At 43.9% G+C, this 25,760-nt stretch overlaps 1 protein-coding gene across 1 annotated transcript in view; it reads left to right on the plus strand.

Annotated features, from left to right (window-relative positions):
• Positions 1-10,833, plus strand: part of AGO4 (argonaute RISC component 4) — a 109,431-nt gene extending 98,598 nt beyond the window's left edge. The window contains exons 16-18 of the mRNA XM_075336028.1: positions 3,769-3,870; positions 3,947-4,146; positions 7,301-10,833. Coding sequence (XP_075192143.1) covers positions 3,769-3,870; positions 3,947-4,146; positions 7,301-7,409 — 411 coding nt within the window. The 3' untranslated portion in view covers positions 7,410-10,833. The remainder of the gene's footprint in view (positions 1-3,768; positions 3,871-3,946; positions 4,147-7,300) is intronic.
• The last annotated feature ends 14,927 nt before the right edge of the window (positions 10,834-25,760 follow it).

Here is a 25,760-nt window from a genome sequence, read left to right on the forward strand (position 1 = left end):
ATGAGTGCCCTTCACGCCAGTAGAGTGGCTGTTCTGCCTTGCTTGGATGACCTCCTCATCAATTGCTCAACCAGCGTGCAGATCTTTGTGGGTACCCTATCCCACTGAGGGCAGCTTCTGACTCCAGTCAAATCATCCCCGGTCCTGTCAAAATCCGTCACCTGCCTGGGCATGTCCCTGGACACTCTTCGGGGCTTGATATTTTCCCCTCAAGACAAGGCGACCGCTCTACAACAAGCGGTATACTGCCCTCTACATACTCCTCTCGCTCCATACGATTCAGTATGAGAGTGCTAGGTAGGATAGTGGCGGCTATAGAGGCAGTGCTGCTTGCTTAGCCATACCGCTGCCCACTGCAGCTTGCGCTTCTAGCTGCCTGGGACAAGAGCCCCTTTTCCTTGGACGAACTTTTCACCTGACACCTTCAGTCAGGTATGCGCTTTGCTGGTGGCTTCAATCCTCTTCCATATTGAGAAGGAGTTTTTCTCCCCCAAGTAGACTGGCTACTCCTGACCACGGACCGCCAGCCTCTTAGTCTGGGGAGCAGCGTACTGGCTCCACACTGCTTCGGGACGTTGGACACCCCAGGAGTCTTCCCTTCCCAGAAATCATCCTGAAAATAAGCGCGATCTTCTCGCGCTCTGGTCATTCCCCCCTTCTGCTAGCAGGTTGTTTGGACAATGCAACAGCTGTGGCCTATTGGACCTGAATCAATGTCAATCGGCAGGGAGGTACCAGCAGCAAGACAGCTTATCTCGAGGTCCTCAGGATCTTCACCTGGGCCTAATCGACGGGGGTCTGTGTTTTTCAGCGTTACACATACCGGGAGTAGAGAACTAGGTGGTGGACCTTCTTAGTCGCCAAGACCTGGCCGCCGGAGAGAGGTTTCTCCACCCAGAAGTGTTCCCACACATCTGCACTCACTGGAGTACACCAGACGTGGATCTAATGGCCTCAAGGTTGAACGCAAAGGTAACCGCGTTCTTAGCCTGGCCACGTGATCCACAGTCCATTGGCGCGGATGCTCTAGTCTCCTGAAGTCGTTCTTATTAGTATCACCGGGACTCCTTCTACCTTAAATGTTTTTCGCCTCTGCCCCTGCTGCCGCGAGTAATCAGGAAGATCAAGGCAGAAGGAGTCCCGGTGATACTAATAGCACCGGACTAGCCCAGGTGCGCCTGGTATGCTGAATTAGTACAATTGCTCATGGCGCCTCGTAAGCATCCCAGACCTGCTGACCGAAGGGTCTATTTCCCATCAGAACTCCAGAGCCCTGAAGCGGACGGCCTGGCCATTGAGACCTGGATTTTAACAAGAGCGAGATTCTCTCCTGCGGTCATCTCCACCATGTACAGTGCCCGAAAGCCGGCCTTCATCCCGTATTTACCACCATACGTGGAAAACGTTCCTTTCCCAGTGCATGGAATCTAATGTCCAACCTATGCCTCTGGCGATCCCCAGAATTCTTGTTTTTTTTTGTTTTTTTTGCAGTCAGGTTGCAAAAGGGGTTGGCCCTCACCTCCCTTAAGGGGCAGGTTTCATCTCTCTCAATATTCTATCAATACCGCCTAGCTTGCAATCCGCAAGTCAAGACTTTCCTCAAGGGTGTTTCCCATCTAGTTTCCCTGTATAAACGGTCACTGGACCCATGGGACCTCAATCTCGTTTTGGACGGTATCCAGAGATCCCCTTTTGAACCTCTTAAGGAATCTTCTTGTGCTCTTGTCTCCTGGAAGGTAACATTCTTAGTGGCGATTACGTCCATCAGACAAGTTTCGGAACTGGCAGCACTCTTTTGCCGCAAACCCTTTCTGATCTTTCATCAGGACAAGGTGGTTCTACACCCCCTTCCGGATTTTCTTCTGAAGGTTACTTCCCCCGTTTCATATGAACGAGGACATTGTTCTGCCTTCCTTTTTGTCCACACCCAGTCCATAGGGTGGAAAGGGTTCTATATTCGCTAGACCTTGTGAGGGTTCTCAGATATTACGTACCCAGGACAGCCCCTTTAGGAACATGGACTCCTTGTTCGTCATTCTTGAAAGGCCTAAGAAAGGAGAGGCAGCTTCATAGGCAACGCTGGCTCGCTGGATTCGCTCTGCTTTCAGGAGGTCTACCGCTTGCAACTCAAGCCCATTCCTAGTGGGCTGCGGACTCATTCCACGCGAGCAGTTGGAGCCTCTTGGGCCATTAGGCATCAGGCTTCAGTGGAACAGAGGTGTAAGGCTGCGACCTGGTCTTGCCTACATACTGTTTCAAAGCATTACTGAATCCATACCCAGGCTTCTGCTGAGGTGAACCTAGGTAGGAAAATTCTGCAAACGACAGTGGAGCACCTATCTCAGTAGGCGCTCTTGGCTATCTGGGACTGGTTCCTAGTCCTTGTGTTGCTTTGTTTTATTGTTTGCCCACCCATGGTCTGCTTTAGGACGTCCCAAGGTCCTGTGTCCCCCATTGAGGCGTCAGAGAAAAACGGACTTTTGTGTACTCACCGTAAAATCGTTTTCTCTTAGCCATCATTGGGGGACACAGCACCCTCCCTTTTGCCCTGTTGGGCCTTAGCTTTTTTCTGTCTCAGTACTTTTTTGTTATGAGTATTCACTCACATTTTTTTTGTTACTTCTTCTCCTACTGCTTGTGTACTGAAGTAGCCTGGCTGGGCCAGGGGGGTGTATACTGCAGGGAAGGAGCTAACATCTTTGCATCTACTTAGTGTCCTCCTATGGATAAGCAGCATAACACCCATGGTCCATGGTCCTGTGTCCCCCAATGAGGGCTAAGAGAAAACAATTTTACGGTGAGTACACAAAATCCGTTTTTTTCAGGAAAGGCATCTAGGACTCGCTTAAATTTTAGTAGTGAATCAACCATTACAACATTATGTGGCAGAGAGTTCCATAGCATCACTGCTCTTACAGTAAAGAATCTGCATTTGTGATTATGATTAACCCTTATTTCCTCTAACCGTAGTGGATGTCCCCTTGTCCCTATTTCAGGCCTAGGTGTAAAAAGATCATTAGAGAGAGCTCTGTACTGTCCCCTCATGTATTTATACATTGTAATAAGATCGCTCCTAAGCCTTCTTTTTGCAAACTGAAAAACCCCAAGTTAAATAACCCTTGTGGTATTGCATTCCCCCCTATTTTTTTAATAACCTTGGTTGTTCTTCTCTCCACCTATGTGGCATAAGAAGTGTTTTCCTAGGGGCAGTGGAGTCTAGCAGGCATTTGACATCCATATTATCACTGTGGAATATTATATTGAAAAACGTCACACTTTAAAGGAAGCCTGTTACCTCCAGAAATGCAATTTGCCTATAGATTAGCAATCTGTGGTTTAACACCATTGAAATCCTACCTTACTGGCGCAATGATACAAGGAGAAAATGCAGTTAGTTTCCCTGCAGCCGCTCTTTTCCAGTCATTGCAGTGGTGCAGACGGCGGTTAGTCCAAGCTCACATTATTGTGTGTTTATCTAACCGGATGTCAGTTGTTGTGCCAGGGAGTGATTACAGCACACTGGCACTATAGTGAGCGGTGAATAACAGCTCGCTTCACCACTCTGATGACCGGAAGCCAGTGGCTGCAGGGCAAATACAGCTTAATTTTCTCACTGTAGCCACTGCTGCCCCTGTACCTGGATAAGCGGAAGGTAAATAGCGATTCTGGAGGTGACAGGTTTAATTTTAAATACGTAAATATGTAAATTACAAAGATTTCATTATACAAACTGCATTTTTTTACATGGTTACATTTTTTTTTTCTAAGGTGGGTAAAAGTGGAAATGTGCCAGCAGGAACTACAGTAGACAGCACCATTACGCACCCATCAGAGTTTGACTTTTATCTGTGCAGCCATGCTGGCATCCAGGTATGTCTCTTGCTATGCAGTAACATCTTTCACTGCTAATATTGCAGATACAGAAATAATTTTTTGTTTTCTTTAGGGAACAAGTCGCCCATCTCACTACCAAGTTCTTTGGGATGACAACTGCTTCACAGCTGATGAGTTGCAGCTTTTAACTTACCAACTGTGTCACACGTATGTTCGATGCACTCGCTCAGTCTCCATCCCCGCCCCTGCATACTATGCTCGTTTGGTCGCTTTCAGAGCAAGATACCATCTTGTGGACAAGGATCATGACAGGTGAGCAGTTTATCCAATTGCTTTCGCTCTTCATGTATAGACCACTGGACAGCCTGTGTTAATGCTTTAATGCGGTTGTCCTCCTCAGTGGACAATATATGTATATTATTTTACACTCTCTCTTGCTCTATTTATTGCTTTATGAGTTAACTGAGAATATTGAGAGTATGTAAGTTCATACTAAAGGTCTAATGGAAAACGTTTGTGACTCTTACCTATCTTTTTCTGAGCTCCTCTCAGTTAATTTATGACCACAGACCACATGGAAGTTGAATGTACAGGGAACGTAAAGGGCCTGTAAGAGCCAAATTAACACGAAGTCCCAGAAATTTCGAGCTCCATAGGGTTCCAATGGTAAAAATGTCAAATGACCGCTCTCTGGGACGTCTAGTGTTAAGTAAGGTTTTGAGTGAAACAGAATTTCAAAAATGGCTTTATTTATTCATTTATTTATTTTTTAAAGCCCCCAAATACTGTCATTTAACCCTTTCACGACCGGCCGATTTTTCGCTTTCCGTTTTTTTTTTTCGCCATTCTTTTTCTGAGAGACGTAACTTTTTTATTTTTCAGTCAATATGGTCATGTGAGGGCTCATTTTTTGCGGAACGAGCTGTACTTTTAAATGAAACCATCAGTTTTACCATATTGTGTACTAGAAAATGGCAAAAAAATTCCAAATGCTGAAAAATAGCAAAAAAAGTGCGATAGCACTATGGTTTTTGAGATATTTTATTCACTGTGTTCACTATATGGTAAAACTGATGTGTGGGTGTGATGCCTCAGGTCAGTGCGAGTTCGTAGACACCAAACATGTATAGGTTTACTTTTATATAAGGGGTTAAAAAAAAATCGGAAGTTTGTCCGAAAAAAGTGGCGCCCGTTTTACGCCATATTCCATGACCCGTAGCGTTCTCATTTTTCGGGATCTTAGGCTCAATGACGGCTTATTTTTTGCGTCTCGAGCTGACGTTTTTAACGGTACCATTTTTGCGCAGATGCTACGTTTTGATCGCCTCTTATTGCATTTTGCGCAAAAGTTGTGGCGACAAAAAAACGTCGTTTTGGCGTTTGGAATTTTTTTGCCGCTACGCCGTTTACTGATCAGATTAATTGATTTTATATTTTGATAGATCGGGCGTTTCTGAACGCGGCGATACCAAATGTGTGTATATTTTTTATTTTTTTAACCCTTTAATTTTCAATGGGGCGAATGGGGGGTGATTTGAACTTTTAGGTTTTTTTGTTTTTTTTTAATTTTTTAAAACTTATTTTTTAACTTTTTTTTTTTATTTTACTAGTCCCCCTAGGGGGCTATTGCGATCAACATTCCGATCGCTCTGCAGTATCTGCTGATCACAGCCACAAGGCTGTAAACAGCAGATACGCTGTCTTTCTCTTTTGCTGTGCCCCGGGCACAGCGAAAGTGAAACCAAGTCATGTGTAGTACAGGAGTCATCACATGACCCTGTGCTACCATGACAACTATCGGGAGTCACGTGATCGCGTCACGTGACTTCCGGTTTCGGGTGGTAAGTAAATGCTTACCGCAATCGCGCTTATAATGGCGCTGTCATGTATTGACAGCGCCATATAAGGGGTTAATCGGCACGAGCAGATAACGATTCTGCTCGTGCCTAGCAGGCACACATCTCAGCTGTGAAAATCAGCTGAGATGTGTGCCGATCGCGGCATGCTGCCGCCGGAGGACCGCGGGCAGTAACATTATGTCATTTAGGACGTAATTTTACTGCCCGCGGTCGTTAAGGGGTTAAAGGGAACCAATCACCAGGATTTTCCTATATAAGCTAAAGCCAGTGCTATACTGGGACCATCAGGCGGATTATCTACATTCAAATAGTGGTCAGCTCAGATGTTTAGGCGTTCAAATCCAAGAAAGTGAAGTTTAAAAATTTGTCAGCTTTTTGAGTGACAGGTCACCGCAGCAGATAATAGCAGAGTGGGTTATGCACATGATTCCCACCCCCCTGCCTGTTGTTCCTCCCTCTCTTCCTGGCTCTATGCTGATTTTTCTATTCAGTAAGATGGCGTCGGAGTTGGCGCTTGTGCATAGCGCTTATCTCTGGTGCCATTTTTCTGAAGCCATGTTACCCTGTTATTATATTCTTGTGGCTGAGAGGGCGGCGCATGCGCCCTCGCTTCTTCAGCTCTCGTGACCGCAGGAGCGTGTGCGGTCACTACAGCAGTGGAGATCAGCTGATCTTAGTGATTAGCTGCAGAATAGGACATCATGCTGCCCCTGGACACCTGGTAACAGGGGGTAACACGAGCTTCAGAAAGATGGTGCCAGAGTTAAGCGCTATGCACAAGCTCCAACTCCATCTTACTGAATAGAAAAATTAGCATAGAGCCAGAGAGAGAGGGCGGAACAACAGGCAGGGGGGCAGAAATCCATGTGCATAACCCACCCTGCTATATCTGGTCCGGTGAAACTTTCAGTCAAAAAGCTGATGAATTTTTAAACTTCACTTTCTTGGATTTGAAAACCTAAACATCCGAGCTGAGCACTACAGGTATGTATAGAATCAGCCTGATAGTGCCAGTATAGCACTGGCTTTAGCTTATATACGAAAATTCCTGGTGATTGGTGCGCTTTAAAGGGAATCTGTACACAGTTTTATTTCCTTTTGTAATTTTACCACACCACGCACGATTGATTTCTGCCATGTATCACTTAGTTTACTTTGTGCAGCAGTTATGATAGAATCAGTTTTCTCTTATGGATCTTCCAGTTCTCCGAATGCTGAGCTTTGTATAATCTTGCTCACACCACTGATTGGCAGTGTGTATTGTACGTTGGCAGAAATCTACTAATCAGTGGTGGGGGAGTAGTTGGACGAGGAGGCACAAGGTAGCTTGTCCTAATCTCCTGCTGATAAAACACCAAATGTATTAAAACCGCAAAACACAGCCCAGTAAATGTCAATCCTGGAATCAGGCTCTCTTCTGCTAAATCTTGCTGCTTTCAGATTACATAGCAAAAAAACAGCTGACAGATCCCTTTAAGGGGAAAAAAAGTCTTAAAGTAGACAACCTCTGTTAGATTTCCTTTTCATAAGATTTAGTAGATTCAGTAGATTAATTAGGTTTAGGAGTGACTGCGTGGACTTAATTAATTGTCTTCTTCTCTCCTCAGCGCTGAGGGAAGCCATGTGTCTGGACAGAGCAATGGTCGTGACCCTCAAGCTCTGGCCAAAGCCGTTCAGATTCACCACGACACCCAGCATACAATGTACTTCGCCTGACAGCGCAGCGGGGTGCCGCAGCAATCTCCTCAGAGCCCTAAAACACATGGCTGAACAGTCTCCTGTGGTTGTCAGGGATGGCGCTCTTGGCTTCCTACCAGCACACTTTGGACTTTTTGCACTGAATCTCTTCACAGTCTGATCCGAATTGAGGAAAGTTGTGGAATAGTTTGTTTTAAATGTTTTTATTTAAGTATATCAAAAACTTATGCTGTCTTCTGATGCATTGGACTGAATCTTTACCTCAAACTTGCAAGATATCTGAAGATTTTGCTCCAAATGGTTGTCTTTTAATTTTTTTTCTTTGAAAGCCAGCATTTGTCCATCCTTGGTTAGAACAAAAGTTGACTTACTTTGTCTTAACTACATGCTGCTTTGTGAGTATATACATACGTGGTAAAGTATAATTGTGTGGGGCCATAAACTTGCTAAATGAGGTTTAGTCTTTACTGTAAGATACCTTTTTAATTTTTTTACAGGTATTGCGGTCTGTCAGGTTCTTTACCGTTGCAGACTTGTACTTTTTAGCGCGTATGAGCTGCAAAACTATTGCACTATATTGCAAATGAATTAATTTTTCTGTATTAAATGAATGTGTACTATAAATAAGATTTTCCTATAAGGGCCATGTGGCGCACACTGCCATTGGTTTTTAGACATGCAGATTGCCATTACGTTTTCTTTTCCTTGCTGCCCTCCCCAGCAGACCTCCACTTCCCATACTAACAAAATGTAAGTGTTTTGCCAGCACATGAAGACGCCCGGGTTATGCTGCTGCGATTTGATAACTTTTTACTCTTGTAGGACGGGTTGGGGTTTGGAATCTGTTTCCGGCAATAATTTTCTCCGTAGCCTCACACAGTGTTTCTACGTGTCCTTGTATTGTGTGGCACCCCACTTTTCTGTCTTATAAAGACTGCTGCAGCCGAGGGGTTCCTTGTTTTCGTCTTAATCTTCTTGGTAGGCTGCCCACAGATGTCTGAAGCAGCAAGTGCCAGCAGGGCAGGCCCTGTCATTGGCGCGTCGCCCCCTATTGGTCATGAGTCAGTAGAGCCGTCACATTTTTATACCAGCATTTTCCAAGTGTGATGTGTCTCTGAGCTCGAAGCAATCCATATTGCACAGTATGCTTTATGATCGCATCCCTACGTATAATATACGTAATATACCCCTTTTTTTGTTTCTTTATCACCCCCAATAGCTGCATTGCTCGTTTTAGTTTCAGAAAGATGTCAGTATACCTATACTGTGCGGTCTTGTTGTGTAATGTGATAATGCCAGCCGGCTATACATTGTTTTCTCCCTGTAAATACCTCAATCACTTACTGCTCCGGTTTTATTTTGCAGCATGGCTATAGGTTTAAACAGAACTTTTCCAGCTTCTGCTTTTTATATTTTTTTTTTCCCAACACACGCAAACAGAATATACCTCACTGGGATAGTGGAAGTTATCTATAAATATATATGTCTTTTGTGGGGGGAGTATTAATGCTGCTTTTGGGCTTTGCTGCTTGTTTAACCCCTTCATGCCAGTCTTATTTGTAAGCAGGAGGCAATGTATTCATGCGGTAGAAAATGAGGTCTGCCGATTTTTGCTTTTTGGCATCTACAGCAAAATACAGTGCCTGCCTCCTGGTGTCGGAGGGGTTCTGGACTGCTCTTTGATGGCTGAGGTGACATACAGTGTTCATATCTACAGCTTTTTCTTATTTTTTACTTTACCTGTGCATAAGACAAACCTAACCTGTGCCATTAGTCTTGCAGATGTCACTGCAATATCCAGGTTGCCTGCTTGTGACTGGGGAGGACGGGTCAATTGCACGTTTCTGTACATATATTTAATCTGAGCCAGGGCGCATTGAGAAGAAATCAGATCTGTGCAGTCAGCTGAGAGTAGGGGAAATACTGCTTCGAATATGAACTTGGTCCTCTTTTTTTTTTTTTTTTTTTTTTTTTTTTTTGTGTTGAATTTCTTGATGTATGTAGGAAATTGGGGTGGGGTGGGGGGTAGCGCCATGTAGGTATGTGTTTGTACGTTTTTAAAACCTTTTTCAGATTGTGTTGCAGCAATACTATAGTGAAGTGTATTGGACTCGACAATATTTTAACTGAGCGCAGAATAGAACACGTTGGGGCTGTGTATGTATGAAGAGCTCTAGGGATTACTGGACTATAAACTTGGATTGAATAGCCCAGCTAACACTTTCACCCAGAGGATGACCTGTTAAAGCATGAAATGAGCAGAGGAAGAGGAGGCTTTAGTGACAGTCAAGCAGATGCCGCACTTACAAAATAACCTGCTATCTGCAGACTGCTATACACCTTGGTGTTGAGCCATTATCCATCAGTCCGCTGGGGATTTGGTTCAGGAGCTCTACCTTTCCCCAGATAGAATACCAGCAATTAAGGGGGCAATTTTTTAAATCTTCAGTTTTCTACTTGTTTTGAAGACATTTTTAAAAAGTTCCCACTAGAAGTGTCATTAAAGTGCTGTTCATGTGCATGTAGCGGCCTCACGTGTGTCTTTGAGGATTGGATGCGGAATATGAACCATGTGCGTTATATTGTAGCATAGAAGTCTAAATAGGTCTAGGAGTTGACAAAATTGTGCTAATGACAATCTTACAAGTGGAACGTGTGTGACATTATCACAAGCAAATAGTTTGTCAGTGTCTGACTTAAATGTAATGAATTTTCCTGAATAGCGGTGGTCTTAGAATTACGTTTCATTGTGATCTATGGTACCTCAATTTGGCTGTTGAAACATTTTCCCAAAGGCATGACTACTAAAGGCATAGATGAACTTGTAGGGATCCACGGTGTCCTTCTCTTCCCTATGAGAAGATGGGTAAGCCCTCGATTCCTACCCCTGTTCCTGAAGCTGGGTGGACGTTATGTGAGACTGTATAGGCTTAAAAGTAAGACGCCTGCTTTCCTCGAGGGCATTTAAAAAACTAAAATAAAGACTTCAACTTTTTTTTTTTTTTTCCTTGGGCTAATTTTATGATGTGTGAACTTTGACAACTTATTATCACTTTTTTATTCTCCTAATGTATACGTATAATACTTTACCATGTTATTAATTTCTATAGTGTTTCTATGTCTACAGAGGGGATTCCTTGTACAGGAGTTTGCATTTGTTTGGGTTTTGATGTAATTTTTTTTTTTTGTTTCTATATTGTTGCTAGACGTGTAATGTTTAAATTGTGTTTTATGAAATTCTGAATGGATGTCTATAGCAATACGAGGTAACTACACTTTTTTTTTTTTTTTATTCCTCTTCCCTATGCTATTTAAGGGCATCCTATGGCCCATGTTGCTAGATTAAGATGCTGGCTGTATTGTTTCTTTTTTTACCTTGCAGGGAAATAATTTGTTTGTTTTTAATGTGTAATTAAATGAAATATATGGCAAGTTGCCAAATAATGGTGTTTTGTGTTTTCAACACATTTATTTTTATTTCCATAACTGTATTTTTAAAGACATCACAACAATATACCGTATATGCCGGCGTATAAGACGACTGGGCGTATAAGACGACCCCCAACTTCTGCCCTAAAAATATAGAATTTGGGATATACTCACTGTATAAGACTACCCCCGTTCAGTATGCTTCAGTATGCTAAGAGCAGGGGGCCGCACTGTGTGAGGAGGTGTTTTTTTTACTGTCCAGTATAACGAATAGGATTAGTGCAGGGGCCAGCATGTAAGCTCTTCATTAATGTCCCTGCATGGATGCGAGGGGAATCTGGCGTTACTGCACTAATCCTATTGGTTATACTGGACAGTGAAAAAAAAAACACCTCCTCACACAGTGCGGCCCCCTGCTATATATACGCTATATATCCGCTGTATATATACCAGTATATATGCTGTATGATATACCAGTACGGGGCCGGGCTGTGTATCGCGTTTCCATAACGACGAGGCAGGAACTTCCCTGCTAGAGCGCTGACGTCAAGGCAGAGCTGCTTGCCTCTGATTGGCCAGCGCTCTGCCATTCAGCAGCGGTGACAGGAAGTTCCTCCCTCGTCGCTATGGAGGCAGAATCCAAGCGTGGAACGGAGTGGAGCGGCGCACTACAGCACCCAGGTATATATCCGGCGTATAAGACGACCCCCCACTGTAGCCATTATTTTAAGGGGGTAAAAAGTCGTCTTATACGCCAGTATATACGGTATATAAAGAGGGGAGTACAATTCATCAACGTTTGGAAGCCTTCATGTGAAAAGTGTCTAGAGCAGGGGTCTCAAACTCGGCTGGGTGTATGGGCCGCACAGAAGAAAAAAATAATTTGGGGGGCCGCATTCTTTGCGGGACAAAGTGACATTTTTATTGGTACCATATATATTTTTTTACACGCCTTTTGGATCACTTATTTTCAATATTTTTCACTTGTTTATTATAACAAATGTGCACATTCTTTGGTTAAATATATATATAAAAAAAAATAATAATTTGATGGTAAAAAAAAAGTCATGCCTTATTTTGTTTTTTTTTTTTACATTTTATCCCTTTCTTGTAACTAATAGTGTTACAATTATCACTATATAGAAATTTTGGCCAACATCTTTTAGTAATGTTCCCTATCCTATAGTAATGTGCCCACCTTGTCCCCATCCTATAGTAATGACCCTAGCCTTGTCCCTATTCTAATGTCCCCATCCAATAGTATTATGCCCATCTTTGTAATGTCCCCATCTTTTAGTAATGTGCCCACCTTGTCCCCATCCTATAGACATGTGCCCACCTTTGTCCCCATTCTATAGTCATGTGCCCACCTTTGCCCCATTCTATAGTCATGTGCCCACCTTGTCCCTATTCTATAGACATGTGCCCACCTTGTCCCTATTCTATAGTAATGTGCCAACCTTGTCCCTATTCTATAGTAATGTGCCCACCTTGTTCCTATCCTATAGACATGTGCCCACCTTGTCCCTATTCTATAGTCATGTGCCCACCTTGTCCCTATTCTATAGACATGTGCCCACCTTGTCCCTATTCTATAGAAATGTGCCCACCTTGTCCCTATTCTATAGAAATGTGCCCACCTTGTCCCTATTCTATAGAAATGTGCCCACCTTGTCCCTATTCTATAGTCATGTGCCCACCTTGTCCCTATTCTATAGTAATGTCCCCATCCTGCAGTAATGGGGGGGGGCAGTGGCGGCGGGTGAAAGGGGGCGCTATAATTTACCGATCGCTCTCGGCTTCCTTCCACCCACGGACGCTGGAGTGAAGCTGAGGGAGCGGTCTCCAGCCCCAGATCCACAGTGATTGGAGAGACCGGCCTTGTGACCGGTTTCTCCAATCAGAGCTGGGGGCAGGTGAAACTGAGGTCACCCAGCTCCAGCCAATGATCGGTGCTACAGCTGCACTGATCAGGGCTGGATTTCAATGTTACATCCATTTTCAATGGCTGTAACATTACAGTGGCTGTGATTGGCTGACGAACGTTTCTAATGGTACCATTTGTGCAAAACTTGCGGCGACCACTAAACAATGTTGGCGTTTGGAATTTTTTTGCCGCTACGTCGTTTACTGATCAGATTAATTGATTTTAGATTTTGATAAATTTCTGAACGCGGCGATACCAAATATGTGTATTTTTTTATTTTTTAACCCTTTTAATTTTCAATGGGGCGAATGGGGAGTGATTTGAACTTTTTATGGGTTTGGTTTTTTTGGTTTTTTTTTTCAAAACTATTTTAATTAATTTTGCAAATTTGTAAAAACATGACAAGTATCATTGCAAAAGAAGAACATTCGTCTGACAAAATGTGACATAGAGGTGGGTGATACCCCAATTTGGAGTTCCATGTTGCTGTTCGATTTAAGATAGTACAGTGCCTACAAGTAGTATTCAACCCCCTGCAGATTTAGCAGGTTTGATAAGATGCAAATAAGTTAGAGCCTGCAAACTTCAAACAAGAGCAGGATTTATTAACAGATGCATAAATATTACAAACCAACAAGTTATGTTGCTCAGTTAAATTTTCAACATAAAAGTGTGGGTCAATTATTATTCAACCCCTAGGTTTAATATTTTGTGGAATAACCCTTGTTTGCAATTACAGCTAATAATCGTCTTTTATAAGACCTGATCAGGCCGGCACAGGTCTCTGGAGTTATCTTGGCCCACTCCTCCATGCAGATCTTCTCCAAGTTATCTAGGTTCTTTGGGTATCTCATGTGGACTTTAATCTTGAGCTCCTTCCACAAGTTTTCAATTGGGTTAAGGTCAGGAGACTGACTAGGCCACAGCAACACCTTGATTTTTTCCCTCTTGAACCAGGCCTTGGTTTTCTTGGCTGTGTGCTTTGGTCATTGTCTTGTTGGAAGATGAAATGACGACCCATCTTAAGATCCTTGATGGAGGAGCGGAGGTTCTTGGCCAAAATCTCCAGGTAGGCCGTGCTATCCATCTTCCCATGGATGCGGACCAGATGGCCAGGCCCCTTGGCTGAGAAATAGCCCCACAGCATGATGCTGCCATCACCATGCTTGACTGTAGGGATGGTATTCTTGGGGTTGTATGCAGTGCCATCCAGTCTCCAAACGTCACTTGTGTGGTTGGCACCAAAGATCTCGATCTTGGTCTCATCAGACCAGAGAACCTTGAACCAGTCTGTCTCAGAGTCCTCCAAGTGATCATGAGCAAACTGTAGACGAGCCTTGACATGACGCTTTGAAAGTAAAGGTACCTTACGGGCTCGTCTGGAACGGAGACCGTTGCGGTGGAGTACGTTACTTATGGTATTGACTGAAACCAATGTCCCCACTGCCATGAGATCTTCCCGGAGCTCCTTCCTTGTTGTCCTTGGGTTAGCCTTGACTCTTCGGACAAGCCTGGCCTCAGCACGGGTGGAAACTTTCAAAGGCTGTCCAGGCCGTGGAAGGCTAACAGTAAGCACCCCCTTAGCGATCGATAAATTTTAGAGACATTTACACTTGTTACATCACATTCCAGTTTTGTTTTTTTTTTTATTTTTTAAAACTTTTTTTTTTTAATTTTTACTAGTCCCCCTAGGGGGCTATAGCGATCAGCAATCCGAGCGCTCTGCCCTATCTGCAGATCTCAGCTACAGATCTGAGAACTGCAGATATGGTGCTTTACTCTCCGTGCTGGCACTATACCGGGCATTGAGAGGAAGTGACTCATGTTAGCTACAGGCGTCATCACATGACCCTGTGCTACCATGGCAACCACCGAAAGTCATATGATCACACACGTCGCTTCCGGTGGGGGCGGAGGTAAGTAAATGTAATGGCTGCGCGCATATACATCTAACTGCCAGACTTTGGCAGCGAGATGTAAGGGGTTAAATGTTGCGAGTGGAAGCGATTCCACTCGTAACATGCAGGTACACATGTTAGCTGTTAAAAACAGCTGATATGTGCGCGGATCGCCACATCCTGCCCGCGGTAGGGGGTATGGCTTAACGTCACACGCTCCATGACTGATAGATCCATCTTTGGTCGTGAAGGGGTTAAAATAAAACACGACTTAGCCTTCGCCAAATAGCCAGGTACAACTAGGCAGCTGGGGATTGGAATCTGCAGCGCAGGGTGGCCCAAACTTTCTGGGGCCCTCCCGTTGCGAATTTAAGTCTGCAGCCTCCCCAGAAAATGACACTTTTATAGAAGCGCCATCTTCTTGCGCTGTATCCAACTCTTCTAGCGGCCCTAGTGCCGGGTGGCATGCTGGGAAATAAGGGGTTAATACCAGCTGGTATAAAGCCTGAGATTCTTAATGTCAGGACAAGTTTGACCCGGCCATTAAGAATCTCCAGTAAAGGGTTAAAAAAAAGACACCACACAAGAGAAAAAATACTTTATTAGAAATAAATACACAGACACACTTAGGGACTCCATCTTTATTACTCCCTCTCACCCCTCCACGTTCCTGGTCTTCTGTCTGAGAGAGAGCGAGTTCTATACTGACCATGCTAGGCTGCTTTCTGGGCATGCTCAGTACAGAAAACAGAATCTGTATCAGGATCCGGCGCCCATTGAAATACATTGCAGGTACCGCCGCAATGCATCGGATCCAGTGAGATGAAGTGTTTTGCCGAAGGTCAACAACGCTGCAAGTAGCGCTTTTTAAAAAAGGTAAAATACCGCAAAGCACCAGATCCAGTGTGTGCCGCATGTGACCGCATATTGCCACGATTCTATTGCAAATGCATTGAAATGACAACGCAGTTGTAAAGGATCCAGCTTTGCGGCATAAAAATCCATTCGTGCCGCGGTTAAAAAAAAAACGATGTGAAAGCACCCTAAGGCTATGTGCGCACTGACGTTTTTGCACTTCTCAAATACGCTACGTTTTTGCACTTCTCAAAAACGCTACGTTTTAAGTCTAGACTTTGCTGGGGAAGAAAAGTCATGCAGTTTTGAGCCCAAAAACGCACTCGAAAAATGCAGCAAAAAACGCTCAGTGCGTGCACAGCCTAAGGCCCTGGGCGCACTTGCCGGTTTTTGCCGCGGATTTCCTGGAAATTTGCTGCATGTTTCGCTGCAGAAAATGTTCATAACATCTCTGCAGTGATTCACCAGCAAATCCTATGGGAAAAAAAAAATGCTGTGCGCACTATGCGGATTTTTACAGCTGCATGTTTTGCTGTGGGATTCCCGCAGCAAAAACAATTGCATGTCACTTCTTTTCCGCAGGTCCCTGCGGTTTCGAGGGCTGGCAGATCAATCACCCGCTGACTCTGGGTCGGCGGAGGATTGATCCCCAGTATCTGGCCAGATGCTGCCACCCATATAAAGTTGATAGGGAACACAATCTGGCACAAAGGGGTAGGAGCAAGCGCTTCATACTTACCGATGACCAGGCGGCTGTCACACTGCTCCCACGGCGGCTCTTTCATCTTCAAGTGCCGACTCATTTTTCAATCTGATATTCACTCCTTCCCTGCTCATCGGTGGCTGTGATTGGTTGCAGGCAGACACCCCCCCACGCTGAGTGACAGCTGTCAGTGTAACCAATCACAGTCGCTGGTGGACGGGTCTATAGTGCACAGTAAAATAAATAATTTTTAAAAAAATGACGTGCGGTCCCCCCAATTTTGATAACCGCACCAAATCGCGGTAAAACCGCATGCGTTTTTTGATGCGTTTTTTGACGCGGGTGCGTTTTTAGCGGCCAAAAACGCAGCATCAAAAAAACGCAGTGTGTGAACTTAGCCTTATTTTAAATAAAAGACAAAAAAGCCCCCTCTTTCACCACTTTATTAACCCCTAATAACAGCCCTCCAGGTCCGACGTAATCCGCAAGATGTTCCACGACGCTTCCAGCTCTGCTACACCTGGCACTCACAGTGAGCGCCATAGACCATGACTGCTCACTGTGAGGATCAGGACGCAAGAGAAGGGAGACAAAAGCATGGCCCGGAGACTTCAGCACCACGGACAGCAGGAGCGGGGAGAACTGTGAAATCCCGCAGGGAACAACCTGCGGCAATTCCGCACCAAATCCGCAACATACCGCATGCGGATTTCGGTGCGGATTTTTTGCACTTTTTTCCCGCAGGTGCGGAAATCTTTAAGAGCCTGCAGAATTTTCTTAAGAAAATTCCTTTTTCCAGTGCGTACAGGGCCTAAGCCAGATTAACAGCATGAACCATTTTGATAAATCTGGTGCATTTTAAGACTGTCTATTCTAAGGTCTCATTCAGACATCTGAGAGTCACGTACGTATTCTGTCCATGTTCACAGACAAAACGTGCACATAATCATTATAGTCTATGGCGCTGTTCACATGTTTTTCTATTTTTGTGGACCAAGTGATCTGCAACGAATCATGGAGACTTGTTTGTTTTTAGCCAAGCTACGGATGAACATTACCCAAAGGTGTCTGTGGGTCCATAATAAACACTGTTTACCGGGTTAGTAGACACCCCTCCATTACTAACATCAAGGCTTGGTTCTAGCTGAGACTACACAGCTGATATCTAGAGGTGAGCAAACCTTCAGTCTTGAGGTTCGGCGTTCAGGCTTGGAAAATTACGTGAAAATCTCCGTGGTGAGTATCGCGCTGTGCTGGTGTCTGAGTGCTGCTCAGCATTGTGTGCGCTGCGGGATGTGTGATCAGCTAAAATTTGAGTTACATTCTGCATTCTAAGATGTTTTGTAAACGGAAAAATTGAAGAAACAAGACAGCCCCCCCCCCCTCCGGAGGTGGGTGGGGGGGTGCTTTTTTGTTTATATATGAACAAAACATCTAAGCGCAGAATGTAAGTCAAATTTGAGCCGATCACCCACATATCACAGCGTGAACCATGCTGCACATCACTCAGATACGAGCACAGCGCGATACTCACCATGGGGATTTTCACGTCCATTTCCGAGCCTTGAGACTGAAGATTCGGTCAGCTCTACTGACATCAACCTCACATTCTCTTACCCCCGATTGCCACCGCATCACAGCAAGTGAGAAGAGCCAAGGCAAAGTGCCAGTATTAGCGCATCTAATGTGATGGGTGGCTGCAGGCTGGTATTTGTAGGCTGGGAAGGGCCCAATAACCATGGACCTTCCCAGCTTGATATCATCCTACAGTTGTCTGCTTTACCCTTTGCTCATTATCAAAAATGGGGATGTTTGTTTACATATTTATTTTGGTTAATAGCTGTAAAATCTGTTTGTCATCTATCTGTCTTTGCACATCTTTCAAAAAATTCATTTCTGTGTCGTGTTTGGTTTTTTTTTGGTGTGTCTCACAGGGATGTCAAGCACCGTAGACACAGACAGCATACAGATGGTTACAAATAGTCAGAATGGATTTGTGAAAGGGAGCCTAAAATTAGTCTTGATAAATATCTGTTTTGCCCTTTTTTACTGTTCTGCTTGGACAACTTGGCCCTTAGGGCCTTGCAGAATTTCCTTTGCACATTGTAGTTTCTGAGCAGGTTCTGTTCCATTGTAGTTTTCTGCAAAAGTTGTAAATTCCCTTTTTATTCTCATAGTATAAATCCAAAACAGAAGTTATGGTCACTTCTGCATTAGGCTATGTGCGCATGTTGCGTACAGTCACTGCAGAAATTTCTGCAGCGATCTGAAGAGCACACGTGCGCTTCAAATCGCTGCAGAAAATGTCCATAGTGAAAAAAAAAAGCCGATTCCTTGCGCTCTGCCTGCAGCTCCTCCCATAGCCAGAGCAGGGGCTGCAGGCAAAGCGCACGGAAGAAGTGACATGTCACTTCTTAGAACGCGCGCTTCGGGCAGCAGCTGAAGCGCTGCGCTCTAAGACGCCACGTGCGCACGGCCCCTGCACAATCTTCATAGATTATGCAGGGGACGCAGGACGCATGCATGTAATTACGCAACGTGCACACATAGCCTTATAGTGCTGTAGATTAAATGGATATGTACAGTGACATGAAGTCTTATGAGCTATGACTGCCGCTCTATATCTTTTCTTAACCCCTTAACGACGGAGCCAGTTTTGTCCTTAATGCCCAGGCCATTTTTTGCAATTCTGACCAGTGTCACTTTATGAGGTTATAACTCTGAAACGCTTCAACGGATCCCGGTGATTCTGACATTGTTTTTTCGTGACATATTGTACTTCATGATAGTTATAAATTTAGAACGATATTTTTTGCTTTTATTTGTGAAAAAATCGGAAATTTGATGAAAATTTTGCAATTTTCAAAGTTTTAATTTTTATGCCCTTAACCCAGAGAGTTATGTCACACAAAACAGTTAATAAATAACATTTCCCACATGTCTACTTTACATTAGTGCAATTTCTGAAACAAAATGTTTTGGGGTTAGGAAGTTAGAAGGGGTCAAAGTTCATCTGCAATTTCCCATTTTTTCAACAAAATTCACAAAACCATTTTTTTAGGGACCACATCACATTTGAAGTGACTTTGAGAGGCCTAAGTGACAGAAAATACCTAAAAGTGACACCATTCTCAAAACAGCACCCCTCAAAGTACTCAAAACCACATCCAAGAAGTTTATTAACCCTTCAGGTGCTTCACAGGAACTAAAACAAAGTGGAATGAAAAAAAGCAAAAAATAAAATTTTACCTAAAATGTTGCTCTACCCCAAATTTATTCACTTTTAGAAGAAATAACACAACAAAATTAACCCCAAAACTTGTTACCCACTTTCTTATGAACGCGCCAACACCCAACATGTGGTCAGAAACCTTTGTTTGGACAAATGGGAGGGCTCGGAACAGGAGCAGCAATATTTGAATTTTGGAAAGCAAATTTGGCTGAAATAGATTGCGGGCACCATGTTGCATTTACAGGTCCGCTAAGGTACCTAAACAGAAGAAACCCCTCACAAGTGATGCCATTTTGGAAAGTGGACCCCTCAAGGCTTCTATCTAGGGGTATAGTGAGCATTTTGGATCCACAGGTACTTCACAGATTTTGATAACGTTACATTGTCACATTGAAAATTTTCATTTTTTTCTCAAAAATGTTGCTTTAGCATCAATTTTTTCACTTTTTCAAGAGGTAATTCCAAAAATTTCACCCCAATGTTTGTTACCCACTTTTTTATGAGCGCGGTGATACCTCACTTGTGGTCTGAAACCTTTGTTTGGAGAATTGGGAGGGCTTGGAACGGAAGGAGCAATATTTGAATTTTGGAAAGGAAATTTGGCTGAAAAAGATTGCGGGCACCATGTCGCATTTGCAGGACCCCTAAGGTATGTAAACAGCAAAAAACCACCACAAGTGACCCCATATTGGAAACTAGGCCCCTCAAGGAATTTATCTAGATGTTTGGTGAGTACCCTGAACCTCCAGGTGCTTTACAGAAGTTTATAATGTTGAGCCATGAAAATAAAAAAATAAAATTTTACCACAAAATTGTTACTTCAACCAGGTAGCTTTTTTTTTCACAAGGGTAACAGGAAAAAAATCACCATGAAATTTATTGCGCAATTTCTCCTGGGTTTGGTGATATCTTGTACGTGGTGGAAATCAACTGTTTGGGCACACTGCAGGGCTCGGAAGAAAAGGAGTGCAACTTGACTGCAAAATTGGCTGGAATCAATAGCGGACGCCATGTTGCATTGGGAGAGCCCCTGAGGTGCCTAAGCAGTGGAGGTCCCCCACAAGTGACCCCATTCTGGAAAATAGACCCCACAAGGAATTTATCTAGATGTTTGGCGAGTACCCTGAACCCCCAGGTGCTTCACAAAAGTTTATAATGTTGAGCTGTGAAAATAAAAAATATATATTTTTACCACAAAATTGTTAACTTCAACCAGATAGTTTTCCGTGTACTCTTGTTAAAAAAAAAAAGCTATCAGCATAAAATTTATTGTGCAATTTCTCCTGAGTATGCTGATACCTTATGTGTGGTGGAAATCAACTGTTTGGGTGCACAGCAGGGCTCGGAAGGGAAAAAGTGCCATTTGAACAATTGGCTGGAATAATTAGCGGACGCTATGTCACATTTGGAAAGCCCCTAAGGTGCCTAAACAGTGGAGGTCCCCCACAAGTGACCCCATTCTGGAAACAAGACACCTCAAGGCTTTTATCGAGGTGTATATTGAGCATTTTGAATCCACGAATACTTCACAGAATTTGATAAGCTTAGGTTGCCATATTGAAATTTTCATTTTTTTCACAAAAATGTTGATTTAGCGACACATTTCTCACTTTTTCAAGAGGCAACAACAAAACGTGTACTCCACAGGTTGTTATCTAATTTCTTGTGAGCGCAGGGATACCCCACATGTGGCCAAAAACCTTTGTTTGGATAAATGGGAGGGCTTGGAATGGAAGGAGCACCATTTGAATTTTGGAAAAGTTGAAGTAAATTGCGCGCACCATGTCACATTAGCAGGGTCCCTTGGGTACCTATACATCAGAAACCCCCCACAAGTGACCTCATTTTGGAAACTAGACCCCTCAAGGATTTTATTCAGGAGTATAGTAAGCATTTTGAATCCACAGGTACTTCACAAAAATGTTGCTAGTACACAGTGTCAGCCTTCCTGCAGAGATGTGAGTGTTGTCCACGGGAGAACGCAGCTGCCCATGCCCACGATTTGGGTTCAGGCTGCTGTGGACTTTGGCTCTATTCTACCTGCAGAAAACACTCATCTCCGCAGCATAAATTGACATGCTGAGGCTCGGGAAGCTGCGCCACAGGTCGGTTTATGCTGCAGAGAAAAGAAACACAGTGGGCACGGGATTTCTAAAAATCCTTCCACTGTGCTTCTACTGTACAACGCAGCGTTATGGACGCAGGGAAAACACTCTGCGCCCAAAACGCTGCAAACCCTGATTGTGGGCACACAGCGTAAAATGCTACAATGGATGAATGGATAGATGTCAAACATATATATAATGTCCACCCCCCTCTGCAGATTCTAAGCTGGCGCCCTTTAGTGCCTTTCATGTGACACTAAAGGGTGCCTAGCCTTGTATTTAGCCCAAAAGAAAAAAAAATAATTAAAATAAATGACGTGGGGTCCCCCCTATTTTTGATAGCCAGCTAGGGTAAAGCAGACAGCTGTAGCCTGCAAACCACAGCTGACAGCTTCATCTTGTCTGGTGATCAATTTGGAGGGCTCCCCAAGCTGTTTGTTTTTTTTTAATTATTTATAAATAAATAATTAAAAAAAAACAAAACAAACGTGGGGTCCCCCCAAATTAGATCACCAGCCAAGGTGAAGCTGACAGCTGGGGTCTGGTATTCTCAGGATGGGAAGAGCCATGGTTATTGGACTCTTCCCAGCCTAAAAATAGCAGGCCGCAGCCGCCCCAGAAATGGCGCATCCATTAGATGCGCCAATTCTGGCGCTTCGCCCCAGCTCATCCCGCGCCCTGGTGCGTTGGCAAACGGGGTAATAAATGGGGTTGATACCAGATGTGTAATGTCACCTGGCATCAAGCCCAGCAATTAGTTATGTCACGGCGTCTATCAGATACCTGACATAACTAATTGACAGTAATAAAAAAAAAAATTGACAACAAAAAAAAAAATTATTTGAAAAAACACTCCCCAAAACATTCCCTGATTAGCCAATTTATTGAAAAGAAAAAAAAATCCGCTGTAATCCATTTGGACGTCCCACGTCGACTCTGGACCTTCTAGAATATGGGGGACACGTTCAGGGAACGTATCCCCCATTTTCTAGGTGTGAGGACCCTCCATTTGAGGAGAGTGGGTGCAAAGAATCTGCACCCACCCTCCCTGGGTCACAGCTGCAGTGTGCCGAGCAGCAGCAGCAGCCAGCGTCTCACAGCACAGGAAGCTGTCAGCTGCTCGGCACATGTGACCGGCGTCTGCTGTGAAGGAGCCGGAGGAGGGGGCCGCAGGGGATCAGCGCTCCGACAGGTATGTAGGACACCGGGGAACACCGGGGTGGGGATAGGGGGTGACTTGGCAGGGCCTGGGGAGCAGGTTTCTGTCGCATGTGTTATGGCACATACGACAGAAACCATAGGAACAGTGTGAATGTGGCCGGCGCGCTGCTGTGCTCGCCGGTGCGCGCGGCCTTCTTGGTTTTTCGGGAGGGGGTTGGGGGTCGGGGGGGGCACTTTGGGGACACCGGGGGACCGGAGGGAACCAAGAAAGAGATTTATCTCCCATCTGACATGTTTGATCATGCCAGATGGGAGATAAATCATTTTTTACCGGCGCGGTCATTTACTATAACTTGATGATCGATATACGGTGTTTACCGGTCATCACGTGACTGGGGACCGGAAAAACCGGCCCGAATCATGATCTCCAGGGTCTCAGCTACCCCCGGTAGCTGAAACCCCGGAGATTTTCTGACGCTGGGGGGCGCTATACACTTTTTTCTGCCCGCCGTTTTAAAACGGCAGAAAGGAATAAGTACCCCTTTTTGGTGCCGTTTTAAAACGTAACGCGGTCGTAATGGGGTTAAACAAATTTTTATTGAAAATTGAAATGCAAGTTACATCAGAATGTGAATCAACACATGTATCAAAGAACAATTGTAAATAGTCTCATTGCATATCATACCCAAAAGGATATTGAGCCTGTGATAATCCATCAAGTACAACACGTGAAAAACACAATCCTTATGCTATATTAATAAACCCATAACAGAGTCCTTACATCAAAACCATATCATAGAGAGAAAAAAAAAGGAAAACAAGATTAAGAGAAAAATGGAAAGAAAGTCAGAGAAAGAAAAGAGACTAAGAGAAAGACGACACCAACAGGGGCACATACAGACAAACAATGACAGATTAAGGGAGGGCTTGGGGGGGGTGGCGGGGGGATAGGAGAGCTTATGTACCTCGTATTATGTCATTTAGACCATTCTAAGGTGACCAACCTCTTTATGGTAGGTAAATTTAGATCCAACTCTGGAGATCAGGTGAATCTCGGAACATAATCCAGCTTTGCCAAACCAAATAATATCTATCCATGTACAATTGATTGTAGGAAGTGAGCTGTTCCATTCTACTCAAGGCGTCCATTTCTGTCACCCAATCCTTCAGGGTGGGGGCAACAGATGATCTCCATTTTCTGGGGATAATAGCGTGAGCTGCATTAACGCAATGTTTTAAAAGACCTTGCTTAATTGTCTTAACTGAGCCAGGGATCATAGATAACAAGCATAACTGAGGGGTTTTGTGCACCTTCACTCCCGTAACCTGAGCATAGACCTCCAGAATCTTGGACCACAATTGCTGTATTGGCTGACACTCCCACCAGATATGTAGCATACTGCCCGGGGCCGCATCGCATCTCCAACACACTTCCGAAATGGAAGGGTAGATTTTGTGTAAAGTTTCTGGGCATTTGTACCATCTAGTAATTATTTTATAGTTCTGTTCCTGTGCTTTACACGCCATCGGGAGTTTACTGGTTGGTACGGGAAGTTATCTCTTAAGTTAGAGATGGTAGGAAAGGGTTGGGAAGCTGATACAACTTGACCCAGTCTAACACCATGGGTCGATGGCCACACTAAAAATTTGTTCACATTCATCCCTGGGGGAAAGTCAGGATTGTCGAATAATGGTGTCATGGGCCCTGGTACATATGACAAGGTCTGGTTTTTGTTCATGGTATCCCAAATCTTTATCACATCCCGAGTTAAAGAAACAGTAAGTGAGATATTTTGACGTTTTTTTTTAGAGATCCAAGGTAGTGAGGTTAAAGAGACTGGTGACATGTCTTTCTCAAGGGATACTCACTCCTTTCCAGCTTTCCCATGGAACCAGTCTACAATCCTTATCAATACTGCCGCTCTGTGATAGCCTTGAAAGTCCAGGAGACCCGTCCCCCCTTTACTTTTATGTCTACATAAAAATCTACGGGCTAATCATGGTCTCTTTTGCCCCCAGACAAAGCTGGAACATACTGTATTGAGTTGTTTAAAAAAATATGTTTGGTATTTTTATTGGGACCGCCTGGAAAATATAAAGCAGCTTCGGGAGGATATCCATTTTAATGGCATTAATCTTCCCGAACCACGATAATTTCGCCCCTTTGTACCTCTAGATGTCAGTCATAATTTTGTCAAGCATTGGTTTGTAGTTCAGTCGGAAGAGTTGTGTGGGGTCTGCTGTCAATCGTACCCCCAGATACTGCATTGAAGTAGAGCACCACTTAAAAGAAAACACTTTTTGTAGACCAGTCTGTTCCGAGGATGGTAAATTGATATTTAAAATTTCAGATTTCGTTAGGTTAACTTTAAAATTGCTCACGTCAACGGCATAGACACTCTTGGATTTGTGACATACAATAATAAGTCATCTGCATATAGTGACAACTTATAGCTGTTCTGACCGACAGAGATGCCCCCAATGTCAGGATTTTTTCTCAAGGCCACCGCAAAATGCTCCATCACTATAGCGTACAGTAATGGGGACAAGCTGCATCTCTGTCTGGTCCCATTTGCAATCTCAAAGGGGCTCGAGTGCATCCCATTACATCTAACCCTTGCTGATGGGTTCTCATATATAGCCATTATTTTATCAAGCAGCTTTGGGCCAAAATTAATCTGCTTTAGGGCGCTCTGTAGAAAAGACCAACTCACAAGGTCAAATGCTTTTTCAGCATCGATAGATAAAATGCATGAAGGTATTTGTTTAGATTTAACATGAGACATAAGCAAAAGGGTTTTTATAGTATTGTCTCTGGCCTCTCTTGTTGGAATAAAACCTACTTGGTCTTTGTGAATCAAGTACGGCAAATGAGTAGCTAATCTTAATGCTATAATTTTGGAAAACAATTTTATATCCAGGTTAATTAAAGAAATAGGTCTATAGCTGGGGCATAAGTTTGGATCCTTCCCTGTTTTAGGAATAAGGGATATGTGTGCTTCTAATGTTTGTTTGGGGAACATACAAGTTGAAGAGAGGTCATTAAACACTTTAACCAG

The sequence above is a fragment of the Anomaloglossus baeobatrachus genome, chromosome 2, assembly GCF_048569485.1.
Source record: "Anomaloglossus baeobatrachus isolate aAnoBae1 chromosome 2, aAnoBae1.hap1, whole genome shotgun sequence".
In the NCBI taxonomy this organism is placed as follows: domain Eukaryota; kingdom Metazoa; phylum Chordata; class Amphibia; order Anura; family Aromobatidae; genus Anomaloglossus; species Anomaloglossus baeobatrachus.